Genomic DNA, 14,265 nt, shown 5'->3' with positions numbered 1-14,265 from the left:
CAGAACAAAACAAAACAAAACAAAACAAAAGACAAAACAAGAGAACATTCTACAAAAATGCAATGCTTATTAGAAGAACAAAGCTAGGAAAGTGAATATTTGCTGGCACTGTGGAAGTATGTCGTTGTCAATGATGCATTTTTCACAAAAGTTCATATCAATTATTTGAGCACCAAGGCAAAGAGCAGCAATGACATCACAATTTTTATAATCAAAGTACTTTAAAAACACAGACCTTCAACCCTTCAACAGGATGTTTTCCGTTTAAACCGCAAGGATAATTCAAATCAAATTACGTTACCAAGGAAATGCGTGTTTTTCATACCTAACTTTACCACAGGAAAAATAAAAACTTTGTTTCTAAGTTTCTATGTTTTCCGTATTTTACCATTATCTTATGTTAGATAATGAACAAAGCATTCTGTTAATCATTTGTTTTGTTTAAGGTCTAAAAATTACATAAGAATTACCAAATTTATTAAATTATAAAAACTCTACAAGCAACTACAGTTGACCCTCCTTTTAATTGACACTCCAATTAGCGGATAACTCAAATTAACGAATAAATTTCTTTACACCGGCAAAACCACGGTCAAAACCTCACGCGAAACTTTATAAATAGCAGACAGTCAATTAGCGGACACTCTAGCGGAGAATTTTATTTGCACGAAATAAACTTTTCCCCTAATTTTTTTTTTAATTTGCGGGAAAAGGTAAAAATAAAACACATAAAAAACAAAGACAACAATTCTTTTTTATATCATTGTTTATTTTGACTTCTCGCCCTACGGTCTTTTTCACCTCTCGATTGCCTTCTGTGTGGTTCTCGGAGCGTGTATGTACCAGGATTTCCAGTTTATATCCTGCTCCTCTGTTTACATGTTCCCCATTGACACTGCAGCGTGCTTTGAAATTGGGAAGTTTTTAGAACTTACAAACTGCCTTGGAGAATTATGTGGCATAAGTCCAACTACTATTTCAATGATGAAACGCGCCCGTCACTTTCTCGCTATTAACTTTGACGAAGATAACTGGAGATAAGCTTGCATTAATTTAGGAATATGTTACAGTAGACAAATAACTGAGCGATGACGATGTGATGGTGGCAAGGTTGATAACAAAGCGATAAAAATCCTGTAGTAGAATCACATTTAAGCTCTCGAGAAGCTTTAAAGTTGCTGGACACGCTACTCCAAGTGGATGGCACGAGCAAAGAGTATTCAAATTCTATACTTGTCATCCGCGAAAGTATGAAAAGCTTGACGATCAAGTGCAAGAAACAATCTGTGATTAAATATTTCTTTAATAAAGTATATTTATATGTGTATCATATTTGTCTGTAAGCCACCCAGCTAGTGCTTCAAATCCTTTTTAATAGCTCAAAGTAATCAGGGATGACTTATGCACAAAACTCGGAGAACAATTGGAGAGTTGACTGCAGAATTGACTGTATACAGTAGAAAAGAAATATTGGATAGTTAGGATAATGTATATGCGACACATGAAATAGAATGACAGGATATCAAGCTGGCATTAAAGAGCTGACATATGGAAACTGACATGATCAAGCAAAAAAATGTTAAATATTTCCAGCTGCATTTTCTTAACACCAGAATGATATTTCTGTTATCCTATGCTTGGACATCTACTCGTTTTCATAGTATATAGGCAATTTAAAATAGATTTATTTTTGGTGAGACAATTCTGCAAAGTTTGAGACAACGCCTGGTTTTTAAAAATGTTGTTACGTTAGATATAATTCTTCCTTCTTCTAAAGTTCCTTAATACTACGTACGACATGCCTTAAAATCAGTTATTATTAAAATATCGTCTTTCATCGACTAGGGGGTGATACCAATGCTTGTCACCCATCTGACTTAGTCTCCAGAATTTATCACCTAAAAGAGCCTTCAAAGAAGAAAAATACTCTAAAATCGTGGTTGTTTGTCACCTTACTATCACGGGACTTTACCCACAATTCTTTTTGTTATCATTGTCTTTTTTATTTATAAAATTCACATCCGGTAGGTTTGTCCAATAAATGCTTCTGATTTTAGTGACGCATATCAAAGCCAATACCACTTACTTTCTTGCTGTAGAAGCATAGTTAATTTGATGAAGGAGGCATAGGCACACACGTCTGATTGTACTTGATTAATTTTAATTATGAACATTCTTTTAACGAAATTCAACTGTGTGCACGCATTAGTTTTAAAGCAATTAATTCACTAAAAGATAACTTCCGCTCAAAAATTCACACTCTGATTGGTTGGCTCAAAAAATAACCAATGCTCTCGTAGTGGTGAAAATTAAGTGGAAAGCCTTTTCCACTTATCACTTAAATGTTCAACATTTTCAACGTCGTCAGACTCCCAGCTATACATTCGTTTTAACTTTCTTTATAATTTAGATTTCCCTACAAAAGGTAAATTGTCCTTGCGAAAACGTTATCCGATTTGCTAGCGAAAGTATTGTGTATTTCGGTTACCTGATCGAATGAGATATTCTAATGCTTAAAGGGAAACAAACACACACCTTAAGGTTCAAACAATCTTCTGAAAAATTGAAAAAAATGCATAGAAGGGAGTGTTTAAAAAGCGCTCGGAACATTAAACTTCAAAACATATCTGACAACAAAATTTATATCCTTTTAAATTGATGAAAGCAATTATTTGAAAGGCCACCAATAGGGCGTGCCCATCTACTTTATATTTTGAAGCTTTCATAAATGATTTTTTTAAGACTGGGTTATAACAGATTATGTCCTAGGTGTAGGGGCGGAAACACTTAATTTGTAAGAAAATATGAATTTTATCACGTGATATATGGCGTAAATACATAATTTATCGATGGAATAAATTTAATCACGTGATACATAGCATAAACACTCAATTTATAAGATGACATAAAATTTATCGCGCTTTGTTGTTTCTTGTTCAAGTTAGTACGCAATACTGGTCGAGCAGTAAAAACATTGGCATAAAACATTGGCATAAAACATTGGCATAAAACATTGGCATAAAACCAGAAGAAATAGGGTACTAAAAAAAAACTTCCCCACACACATTTAAATTTAAAATTAAGAATTTATGAATTTTCATTGCATCTTATTTCCCACCTATGTCCATTTACATTTGGATAATCCAATTATTAATTAATGCTGGATATTCAGCTACTTTCAAAAACATGCAAAACAATCGATTCAACGTTCAAGCCCGATGTTAATGGACGCTAGTACAGTTTTAATTCGTTTATTCTGTAAAAAATAAATTTGATCATGTTGTGGTAAAATCATCACGTTGAAGTTCGTGCTTCATTTATTACTGAAACTAAAAATATAATTCTTTTTTTTATAAAAGTATATAAATTATAAATCTTATTAATCAGAATAGAAAAATAACTTGCATATATGCTGCAACCTGGGTTTCATCTTGAAGCCTTCTTTTCAAATAATGCATATTTTCTTTCGTAGTCTGTGTTTCTTATGAACAGAAAAACATCGAAGAAAAATTTGCAACAAAGAGAAATAACTTTGGGAATAACTTCAAGTTAGATAACTTATGTGTTTTACTGGCGTTTGTTATTTGTTTTTTTTTTCATCTTATGATGTCCTTGATTGCATTCTTAGTAAAAGGTTGTCTATGCAAAGTTAATATAAGCATGATGCTTTTAGAAAGAGGCATTTTATGGAGTATTATGAAAACAGATTAATTTTAAGGGAAATTAATATAATCTAGCACCAATTGCGATGGCAGGCCATGGAAGACACGGTAATTTTTTTCCTATATTTGTCACCCCTCGCACAGAATCGTGCCTGTGCCCAAATTAACAGCTGTTGCAAACAAGAATGTTCGTGTGGACTGCTTGCAACTTCCTAAATATGACGAGCTGATATCATTTTATTTAGTATAGTGTTTTACTCTCCATCAATTAGACTTAACGCTGATCTTCATTAGGCCACTCTTGGTCGCTCGAATCTCATTAGCTATTAATTAATTGATAATTAGCTGCTTTGTTTTCTCGGACCATGCACTGAAATTCACCCGGGTTTGTATGCAAATGTTTCAATAGAAAAAGAAGTGAAAAAAACTGTGAAAATAATTTTAGACAATCTTTTACAATGGTGTTAAGTATATATTTTGCAAAATGAAGGCACTAACAAAATGAAGGCACTAACAAAATGAAGGCACTAACAAAATGAAGGCACTAACAAAATGAAGGCACTAACAAAATGAAGGCACAAAGAAAATTGGACAATGGAGCTGCGTACAGCGTGAAGCACTTCACTCCTTTTAAACGTCCTTTAGTTTGAATCTCATTCAGTAAACCTATTTTATTATTTGAACAGGAAAATCTATTTTTATTTAATTTATTTTCTTAATTTTTTTTTACACTTGCAGAATCGAAAGAAGAAATATTAGGCGAAAACGGCGAGTTAACAAGTCCAGCTTTGTTTCAAAAACGTTCCGATGCAGTTTGTTATATTGAATATCCAGTTGATGAAAAAAGTGTGCAGTAAGATTTTGTTATTACTTTGAGATACCTGGAAGAATTTAATCAAGAGCTTTTTAGTGAAGGAATGGTAGAGAAAGGGGGGGGGGGGGGGGGGTTAAAAGCATGTTTTTAAAAGGACAACGGGTGTTGTCTAAAACAGTTTTTTCACAATACAAACTTAGTCTAATTTTACAAGTTTTAGATCCGAACTTCTTAGACTTTTTTAAATCAAAAGATTAGCTTTCGTCGTTTTACCATTTTTTTCTGTTGTTTTTGTTCTGAAATATTGTGTGAATCCTAATTGTGCACTTTGAGCTGTATTTTATAATTCATTGCCCGTTGTTTTCATATTTCAATATTGAAAAAAATCAGCTGTGTTTTAGAGAAGAATTACCTCAGGGGTAGCTAAAATTAATGTGTTTACGATAGCGTTTTTCATTTTAGGTTTGGAACCGGTTTTTACGTACGTATAAGAATCGAAGGGAAAATATACACAGCAATTGTGACAAACCACCATGTTATTTCCACCAATGAAATTGCAGAAAAAGCTAACATCTATTTTGGTTATGATGGATATTTGCCTGACAAGTTTTACAAATTAAGACCAGATATTTTATTTAAAAAAGACGAGGTAAACCTTTTCTTTCAAATGTCTTTTCACACTAATATTGGTTTACTTAAAAAATGACTTAGACAAAGATACGACAAAAATCGTTTCTGTTTTTGCTTCCATTTATCATACTCTTCCCATGAAACTTGACCCTTCCACGCAAAAAAATGCATGCCCAAAAAATCTTAATGAGCGCTCTATTAACGCAAGACAGTCTTTATCACTTCTCTAACATTTCTCTTAGAGCTGATTTAACCTACATATTTTAAACAAAATTTCGACTTCGGAAAGGTTTGTTAGTTAGATGTGTTTGGTTAAAAAAGTAAAGATATATCATCTTTTAGATACTTGATTTTGCCATCATTTACATCGACGAGCTCGATGACATTGATGCTATTCCATTCACTAACTGCACACCCGTTGAGGTAAACAATGTTGTTACCATATTTCAACATCCAAAAGGTTCTTCCAAGAAAGTTGCAACTCAAATAGTCGCTGGGATGAACCTGACAACAATATTCTATTATGCTGATACACAAGGCGGGTCATCTGGTAGCCCTGTGCTTCGAGATTTCAATTTAATTGGTCTTCATAGAGGATATGACGAAGATAGTAATTCAAATTTTGGAACAAAAATTAACGAGATTTTAAGGTTCTTAAAAACTGGTACTCACTTAGAGGACACGGGGAAAACAAGTGAGTGGCATTGTTGTTGTTGTTGTTGTTATTGTTGTTGTTGTTATTGTTGTTGTTTTTGTTGCTGTTTTTGTTGTTGTTGATGTAGTTATTGTTTTTGCTGCTGCTGAAATATTTTGTTTTGCATACAGTTAAAGTAAAGGAAAGTGGACATAAAAAAGGAGACGATTTACATAACCCAAACATATTTGAGGAACGTTTGAGAGCAGTCTGTCTTATCGAAGTGGGTAAGAGGTAAGGAAATACAAAAATTGTTGATTGTTTATTAATTAATAATTTAATGTACAAAGCTCGAAACGCTTATGAAGAAAATGTATAGGATCATGTACTTTTGACGAACGGTTAAGGAAATATAAAGGTTTATAAAAATTGCTGACGTTAGCAAAGTCCCCTCAGAGTACAAAAAAAAATAATTTAGAAATTCGTATACCCGTTGCCTTGATCGTATAGATCTTGAAAGCTGATCAAGAAAATGTACAGGATCAAATTTATGACAAACGGTTACGGAAATATTGTGGTTAATTTTTTATTGATGACGTCATCAACACGTTTATTTTGAAACGGACAGGAAAAGTTACCCAAATTGCTCCCGGGTGGTCCTTAGTTACCTGCGCAGTAAGCAATGACCGACGCCTTATTTTCAAGTTATTTAGCCTTAAAGTTACAACTGCAATGCAATGGCTTCACCAACCTTATTAAACACATTAACGTCAGTCTAAATGCATTGACGTCGCGCTGTAACAGTCGTATACTACACTGCAAAAGGACATGATAATAAAAGCAAGGACAGATTAGCGGTAGCGAATTGAACTTGTAAACTTAAAGTTAAATGTTATGTTCAAGTCCTCACTCTTGCGAACATTGAAGTCATGTAATGAGCAAAGACAGTTGACCTTAAGTATAATGAAAGCAAAGAAGCGAGCAAGTAGAAAGAACTTTCCCGTTGCTTTCTTAATTGCTTATTAACTTATAAATTTGCTTGATGATAACAGGTTAACATTCTTCGTGCCAAGGATGTGCTAGTTTTTTAGATTATGATGGAAAATGAACAAGAATCCATTTCACAAGGGCCAAAGAAGTCCTAGGAACAAAATTATGGAATGCCATAAAGCTTTCTTGACGGTCTTAAAACTGAACTTTAATTTTTGTCAAACGATTTTTTTTGCCAAATGTTATGCACACAATGGAAGTAACAGATTTGTTTCGTGTAAACATTTCGAATTTTTATTTGTAGTCGCGGAACTGGTTTCTACTCAAGCATTACCATTGATGGAAAAGACTGGAAAGTTATTGTAACAAACAACCATGTTATTGAAACAGAAGACGAGGCTGAACAAGCGAGAGTTTATTTCGATTATAATGGGGACGTATTGCCTGAGAAGAGTTATTATTTGAAACCCAAAGAACTATTTCGTACACACAAGGTACTTTCATTTTCAGTATGCAGGAGTTTTAATAGTCAATACCTATTTTTCGCTCAATTTCAGTATTTTGTGAGATTTAAGGTTGTTCGCTTGCTTTGAGGAATCATTGTAAGGAGTTAAAGTGGCATTGGAGAGCCCAGGTATACTTTAACTGAGACATTGGTAAAGTTATAGGTTGAGTGTGTTTCTTAGGACGCTAAAAATTTCAAAATAGTATTCATTAAATAAGACATGGCTAAATAAAGGGCCCAGCTTTCACGAGTATTAATAACAGATTCTGTATCCTAGGAACTGGATTTTTCAATCATTGCATGCAATAATGAAGAAATAGATACTGAAGTAGACATCAAACCTATTCCATTTGTTGAAAGTGAATCACCAAAAGCAGAAGATATCGTTTTGATTTTTCAGCATGCAGGAGGGCGCAGTAAGAAGTTTTCACAGGAAAAACTACTCGAGGTGGTAATGCCAGATATTCGGTATAAAGCTGATACTCTTCCAGGAGCGTCTGGTAGTCCTGTTTTGCGAGATTTTAAGTTGCTTGCTATACATAAAGCTGGAGCGTCTTCGGAGGGATATAACTGTGGTGTCACATGCAACGAAGTTTTAAATTTTTTAAAAACTGGTGAATGTGAGTGCCACTAGATTATTTATAATCCATGTTCTTGTTTTTTGTTTATCTTCTTTTACATTTTGCCCTTTTTATAAATTTTTTCTCGCAGATATGTCAAAATATAAATAAGATAAAAAAAGAGTACTAATTTTTGGAGAGATATAAATAATATTCAACGAGACAGAAAGTTCTGGACCAGATCATGCTCAAGATGTATTGTTTCTAGATACATATGTAGTTGAAGACGAAAGACGACGCATGATAGCTTATCAAGCCCAAATGAAATTAGTAGGCAAAGAAGAAGAACTAATTGCGAATGAGTTGTTAGATTATGACCAGAAAGTGGAAGTAATATTTCATCAAGCTAATCAGTATGATTATCCATTGCTTGAGGCGATTTGTAGAAAGTTTTTTGTCGATCGTTGTGTGAATCCTTTGAAGGAGTTAAATGACGCTGTGATAAAAAGTAAGTTGCCTGGATTACACATTAGTGAAAAAGAGATAGCGATGTCGCCATTTACAGCGTTCCCTTGGAAAGGTAAATAAAATATTAGTAACTTTCTTTTACATATCTTATTTTCTATTGGTACTTGTTCATTCATAGCTTATCTATTTTATAATCCTCATCTTTTCGTCTGTGAGCCAAAGATGGTAGCTGCTTATACCGTACTAAATAATTAAGCAAGAAGGCAAAGTTAGCAAAATACTATAAGAAGAGTTCTTTTTAATTTTTAATTTTTTACTGTGTCCTCAAAGGTCTAATATACAATTATTGCAAAATTAATGTAACATATCCTTCGCTTTGTTACAAGCTCGTGAGCTTGTATTAAAACGCAAATGTGTCCTACAAGAATGGAAATTTTTGCCTCTCTGAGCACCGACACGGGAGTCGTCGTGTGTTCGAATCTCATCTTGGTAACTATTTTTACTTTTTTTTCTTTTTTCTTTTTTAAAAAGATAAGACAAGTGTTCAAAACACTTGTGTAACTAACTAGTAAATAGAGGTGTTTCCACCAAACTTTTTAAAGTGAATGTAGGCAGAATTAACTGAATTAATGAATTTCGCAAATTTTGGGGTTTGTGGGTTTGTGGTCTTTCTTCTTCCTGTCAATCGGTTCACCCAAGACGGACCCATCGAAAATTAAAAGTTAGAGGAATTTTCCGTTCAGGAAGGTCTCACAAATCAATTTTGAAAAATAAGTGTGTAACAAATATTATTGCGTATCTGAATAGTATAATATGTCGTATCTAACTTCGTAACAAAAATCCCAATTTGATAGACAGCTTTTTTTAAACTTTATTCGCGAGGTTGTTTGCGTATATCATACGTCTTGTTTGTATATGAATTGTTAATTTTTTTATGACTTGTTTTTTGATTCTGGAAAAAAAAAATAAGCAGCTTCCAGATGATAGGGCAAGCATTTATTGACAAAAAGTCCTACGAAGGCATAGGGTTTTTGATATTAAAAATATAGTACGACTAGCCGTTAGACCGTGGAAATTCGCGGTTATCCCGTTTTACATATCCGGACAATACTGTTTCGTACATCCCTAGCACTAAGTAGCGACCCGGATTACATATTTTGTTAGTTGTAATTCATGGCATATTTTTTAGATTCAGATGTTAAGGTTAATTTTGAAGAAAGAAAAGATAAGTTACGTATTTTCCAATCAATTTCTGAATGCCCATCATCCTATCGTTTGGTGGCTCACTTTCTGCTTGATTATGAAGTTGCTTCCGAGATTTTGAGAGGAACAGAGGAACCGTCCAAGAAATTACTAAAAGTACTAAAAAAATGGGATATGAAAGAAAAGAAGGAGAAGAAGACTTGGTCACGGTTGAGATCACTTTTATTGTTCCTAGATTACAAAACACTAGTCGAGGATATTGAGTATGAGCGTAAGTTTTTTCTCAGTAACCTTTTTACAGCAAATTTTTTTGTTTGTTTATAATGATTTTCTAAATCTTAACCCGTCCCACAAGTCACATCATTTTTTGTAAATAATTAGGCATTAATTAAAACTAACCATATCCTTAGTGACGTGAAAACAATAAACGGTAAGAATTAATTGGAAAAATGAATAAAGAGTCTTGAAGAAAAAAATAACGGTTTCGTTCCTCCTTTTTCTTTAATTCACATAATTCACATAACTAGTCGTTAACCCGTGGAAAATCCACGGGTTCGCCCGTCCTTTTTATACTGCATTTCGTGAGTCTCGCTATTGCACAGCTAAGCTACCATTTTGCGTGACAGACAGACAGACAGACAGACGTACACGGGTATAATATAGATATAAATTTACTAATTTTGAACACGGAACGTCACGAGTTTGGTAATGTAAAATGCAAATATTATAATTTTTATTGTAGATGGAGAGGAAAGCTAGAAGGATAAAGGAAAAGTGGACTTTCATCTGTTAGTGAAAAATGGTTTGGAACTTGTGAACTATTTATCATTATATTTCATGTGTGATTTTCTTGGTAATAATTTTTATAATGAATTTGTATGAAATTTCTTGACCATATCTCCGCAGAAATCTCTATCATTATCGTGTACATGATTAAAAAGACCTTCTGATACAAAAACTAACCATTCAGAATCTGATAAAAAATGTTGAGAATCAGTGTGACCCAGCTAAAACGGTACGAAATTTTTACATGTGTAGAATATCAGTATCTGCATGATATAATTGTTTTAAGTGTTTACACGCTGCATTGCGATTTTTTACGCATATTGTTTAATTTGCATATACCGGTATATATATTAACGGCTCTATTTATTAATTACTAAATATATATTTATCCATTTTATAAAAAATATAAAATAGTACTGACAGTTGTGGGTTTTAATACATAACAAAACTTACACATTTAGCAGGTTATAAAAGTCCTAAGATTCTACTCGCTTTGGTGTATTCTTGATTATTATTATTATATATTATTATTAATTATTAATTATTTAATCACAAGGTATAACTTCATAGTACTGCAAGTTGAAAAGAATTACCTTTTGTATTAATTCGGATGAAAAATTTTTTGGTGCTAAAGGATCAAATGTTTCTAAACTTTTTTACTCCCTTATCCCATGAAATAATTCCAAACCATTCAATAGAACCCTCCCTATCTATCTTTCTTTGATGTTATTATATCTGTTAGTTTGTTTCCTTTTTCACGATAATCAAGCATAAGCCTTTTTGATTTTGACTTTGACTTAAAATTTTATCAACTCCTTTTCGAATAAAAAGTTTTTTTTTAATAAAGCAGAAGTACACTTTGAATAAGGAATTGTTATAGTTTTTAGGCGTTCTTATTTCTTTTCATTCTTGCGATTGTAGTCGCTCTCTCTTTCACTCTGTGAGAAAAAAATTACAATTGATCAATTTTTTTGTGATCTTTATTTCGCCATTTTTTTAAAGACATCATGTCTTAAAATACTTCGCAGGTACAATTTTTATTCCGCTGATAACCAATTGTTTGCTGATAACAACTTTTGATAATTGTTGTAACACCCTTTCAAGACGTCCTGGGTACAAGGTGGGGCGAACAATTTAGGATCACATACTCTGTAAAGGAACTAAATATGTGAAGGAACTGAAAAAAATTTTTTAAGGAAGGCATATTTTTGCATTAAATTTTCTAAAAATGCTTAAATATACATTACATACTTCTTGGGAGGAAGACTCTGCTAAATTTCCCAAAAATGCTTACGTCAGCAAGAAGTGATATTTTATTCTTTTGGTCTTCGTATATCATGCACATCGGCTTTTTCCTAACAATTAAAGTTTTATTGCTTGAAGACAAAAGTTATGTAAGCTTACTAGAAGAAGACAAAGAATGCCAGTGTGCCCGTTGCAAATATGTTGATCAGCGCAGTAAAATTAAGCGGAATTTAAAACCGAATATTTTCCATTAAGAAGCAAATGAGCTAATAGAGGAAGTTCCACAGACAATTTTTGGCGAATTGGTAGTTATCACTAAATTTCGTGGAAGTCATTTTCGCAAATTAGAGGCAAATTCGCTAAAACTTTCCTAATAAAGTAAACTGCAGCTTAACATAAAATGGTCGTTGTTTATTAGAGAGGATATTGTATAAAATTGTATCTACTATTCAACTTCTTTATGATGGCGCACTTGGTGCAAATCATAACAAAACATGTGACGTCAACGTGTGCTATTTTATTACATACCGCTTCAATGGGTGGTCTTCTGTGGCGTGTTAATTAATTAAATGAAAACATTACTGGCCTTATAAAGTGAGAAATGTTTTTAAATATTACTTGAATTAAAATCAGATAACCTAAAATATATGTTACTTCTGCGTAGCAAATCTTAACACCTGCCGGTGTGCAGTATTCCCGGTACAGTGGATTTTCTTGAACTTTGTACATTGAAAAATTGTAATGATATTCATACAGAGTTTTCGTTTACTTAAATGCTCTTAGTCATCAATGGTTTTTCTTACTTTTACCAAAAGCATACCACATTTACCCATTTCCGACCACTATCTAAGGTCAAATTGAAATTTGAGTCAACCTGGAAGTGACTGCTGTGCAGTTGATTACGGATAATGACATATCACAGAAACGTGATCGCACTGTGTATGACTATTTTTAGAGATGACAAAGATTGTGGCAAAAGAGAAATTTTAAAAGCAATTTTTTTTTTTAAATTTCTTTTGGGAAAAAATTTCCTTTTTTTGGTTTCTGGTTTCTAAGTGTTTCGAAGGCTTGACTTTAAGCTCGCTACAATTGAGTTGCAATGTACAATCGTGGACAAAAATATTGAGACTAAGGCAGTTTTTTACTCGTTATCCAAATATAGACAAAACAGTCAAATAGTCAATACTCTGCAGCCGGCAGACTGCAAAGTCGCTACTTTTGCACACAAGTAGGCCAGGCAAAAAGGCTTGAAAAGTTGCTAGTCACATTCTTTAGCACGCCCGCACACCGAAATAATTCACGTCGGGGACCACGAAGGCCCCGAAATTCGTGATTAATAGCCTTGCTGACGTCAGCAACAATTAGCACATTTTAAGAATTTTGTATTTACCAACTAACCTAAGTCCACTCTGAACTTTGACAAGTTCAAGATGTGTGAATCTAATATAGAATGAGCCTACGCAATTACTCGTGGTGGCGAACTTCGAAATTCGTTGTCTTGTGCCAACGATTGTGACAACGATTGTAGATTGCATTTATTGGCAAAAAAAAAATTAATGCGCCGCCAACACCCATTGCTAAAGGGCGGCAAAATTGAAAGACCTATAATTTTCCTTTTTTCTTTGATTAAAATAGGAGCCACTAAATGGTCCTTCTATGTTTTTCTTTTAATTTGCGCCCTTCGGATAAGTGTGCATGTGTATTTCAGAGGATGTGTAGACATACTTCTTTAAAAGAGGTTGTTATGGAACCATTAATATTTCGCAATTTTTGTTCTCATGCTGACGTCAGCAATTCATTGCGCGACTAAACATGAAAACTAGGCTGCCATCTTTGCTAATTTTTGATAGCTGTTAAATCTGTCAAGCAACTATGAAAAAGTTACAGAAATAGGGCGTTTTATAGAAATATGTTAAACCCTTTCTGTCCTGAAACTGGGGTAAGGTAGCCTTAAAACTACTTAATCTTGTAGAACATTCAGAGAAACTGTGACCTTCTAGAGTGTTCAACAAGAATCACTAGATTTTGAAATATAGCCTTTTTAAATTGGTAACCAAGGTCCCCCGCCCTGTGAGTGGCAGGTTATGAAAGGGTTAATCTCGAGTGGTGCATGATAAATCGTCATGCATGGTGAATACTTAGGACATGCATTTTAATAGCAGAAAGCTTGCATCATGATGCAGCTCTGGAAATACCTTCTGACATATAAATTCAGGCTGCGTTTACTGTAGCATCTATTTCACGCGAAGAATTATTCACAGAAAGGAAATTGTAGACAATACACGTCAACCTCACAGTGTAATGTGACAAACAGGAAACTAGTTTGTCGTTTTCATAAAATAATAACACCACTGCATGGATTCTTGTGTAGGTGTTGTTACTTTTGGTTCGAATAGCAGCTTGAATTTTTTTTCCAGGGTGGGCAAAAAAATTTAACAAGCAAAAGGTTTATAAATTTATTTTTATTTCTTTATGAGTCTCTTTATTGGTGTATCGTCTTACGACTTCTTTCTAGACTGACTCTACTATAAATGATAAAGAAGTAAAGTTAATAATAAATAAAGTTACGAATTAGAAAAAAAAATCAGGATTTTATAAAAGATTTATTAATATTTTTTAAAATTGCAAATAAACCCGAGAATTTATGACAAAAGCAAGAAATGATTAAAATGATTGAAACATAGACTTTTCTTCGATGAATATGACGTATGTGTAATTCAAGACTTTAACATACGCCCAGCCTGAAGAATTCTCTAATGTGATTGGTA

The 14,265-nt window shown here is 33.3% G+C and overlaps 2 protein-coding genes across 2 annotated transcripts in view; one reads left to right on the top strand and one right to left on the bottom strand.

The window, feature by feature from the left end:
• The window catches only part of LOC130629788 (U2 small nuclear ribonucleoprotein A'-like), a 70,954-nt gene that overhangs the window by 36,136 nt on the left and 20,553 nt on the right, over positions 1-14,265 (bottom strand). The gene's annotated exons all lie outside the window — the stretch shown is intronic.
• LOC130629783 (uncharacterized) lies at positions 3,490-10,674 on the top strand. Its single transcript, XM_057443123.1, has 10 exons — positions 3,490-3,770; positions 4,401-4,515; positions 4,939-5,125; positions 5,449-5,800; positions 5,932-6,034; positions 7,035-7,224; positions 7,513-7,855; positions 8,064-8,375; positions 9,453-9,737; positions 10,209-10,674. Exons 1-10 carry the CDS (start codon positions 3,749-3,751, stop codon positions 10,223-10,225), a joined length of 1,926 nt encoding a protein of 641 aa, XP_057299106.1. The 5' UTR covers positions 3,490-3,748; the 3' UTR covers positions 10,226-10,674.

This window comes from Hydractinia symbiolongicarpus, chromosome 2 (genome assembly GCF_029227915.1).
Source record: "Hydractinia symbiolongicarpus strain clone_291-10 chromosome 2, HSymV2.1, whole genome shotgun sequence".
Lineage (NCBI taxonomy): Eukaryota > Metazoa > Cnidaria > Hydrozoa > Anthoathecata > Hydractiniidae > Hydractinia > Hydractinia symbiolongicarpus.
This window is presented reverse-complemented; position numbering and strand designations above follow the sequence as displayed.

Excerpts from the sequence above, each read along its gene's own strand:
- LOC130629783 (XM_057443123.1), top strand. The coding sequence starts at position 3,749 with ATGGCAGGCCATGGAAGACACG. Across the intron at positions 6,035-7,034 it reads CTTATCGAAGTGGGTAAGAG|TCGCGGAACTGGTTTCTACT; the intron begins GTAAGGAAATAC and ends TTTTATTTGTAG. Across the intron at positions 8,376-9,452 it reads TACAGCGTTCCCTTGGAAAG|ATTCAGATGTTAAGGTTAAT; the intron begins GTAAATAAAATA and ends CATATTTTTTAG.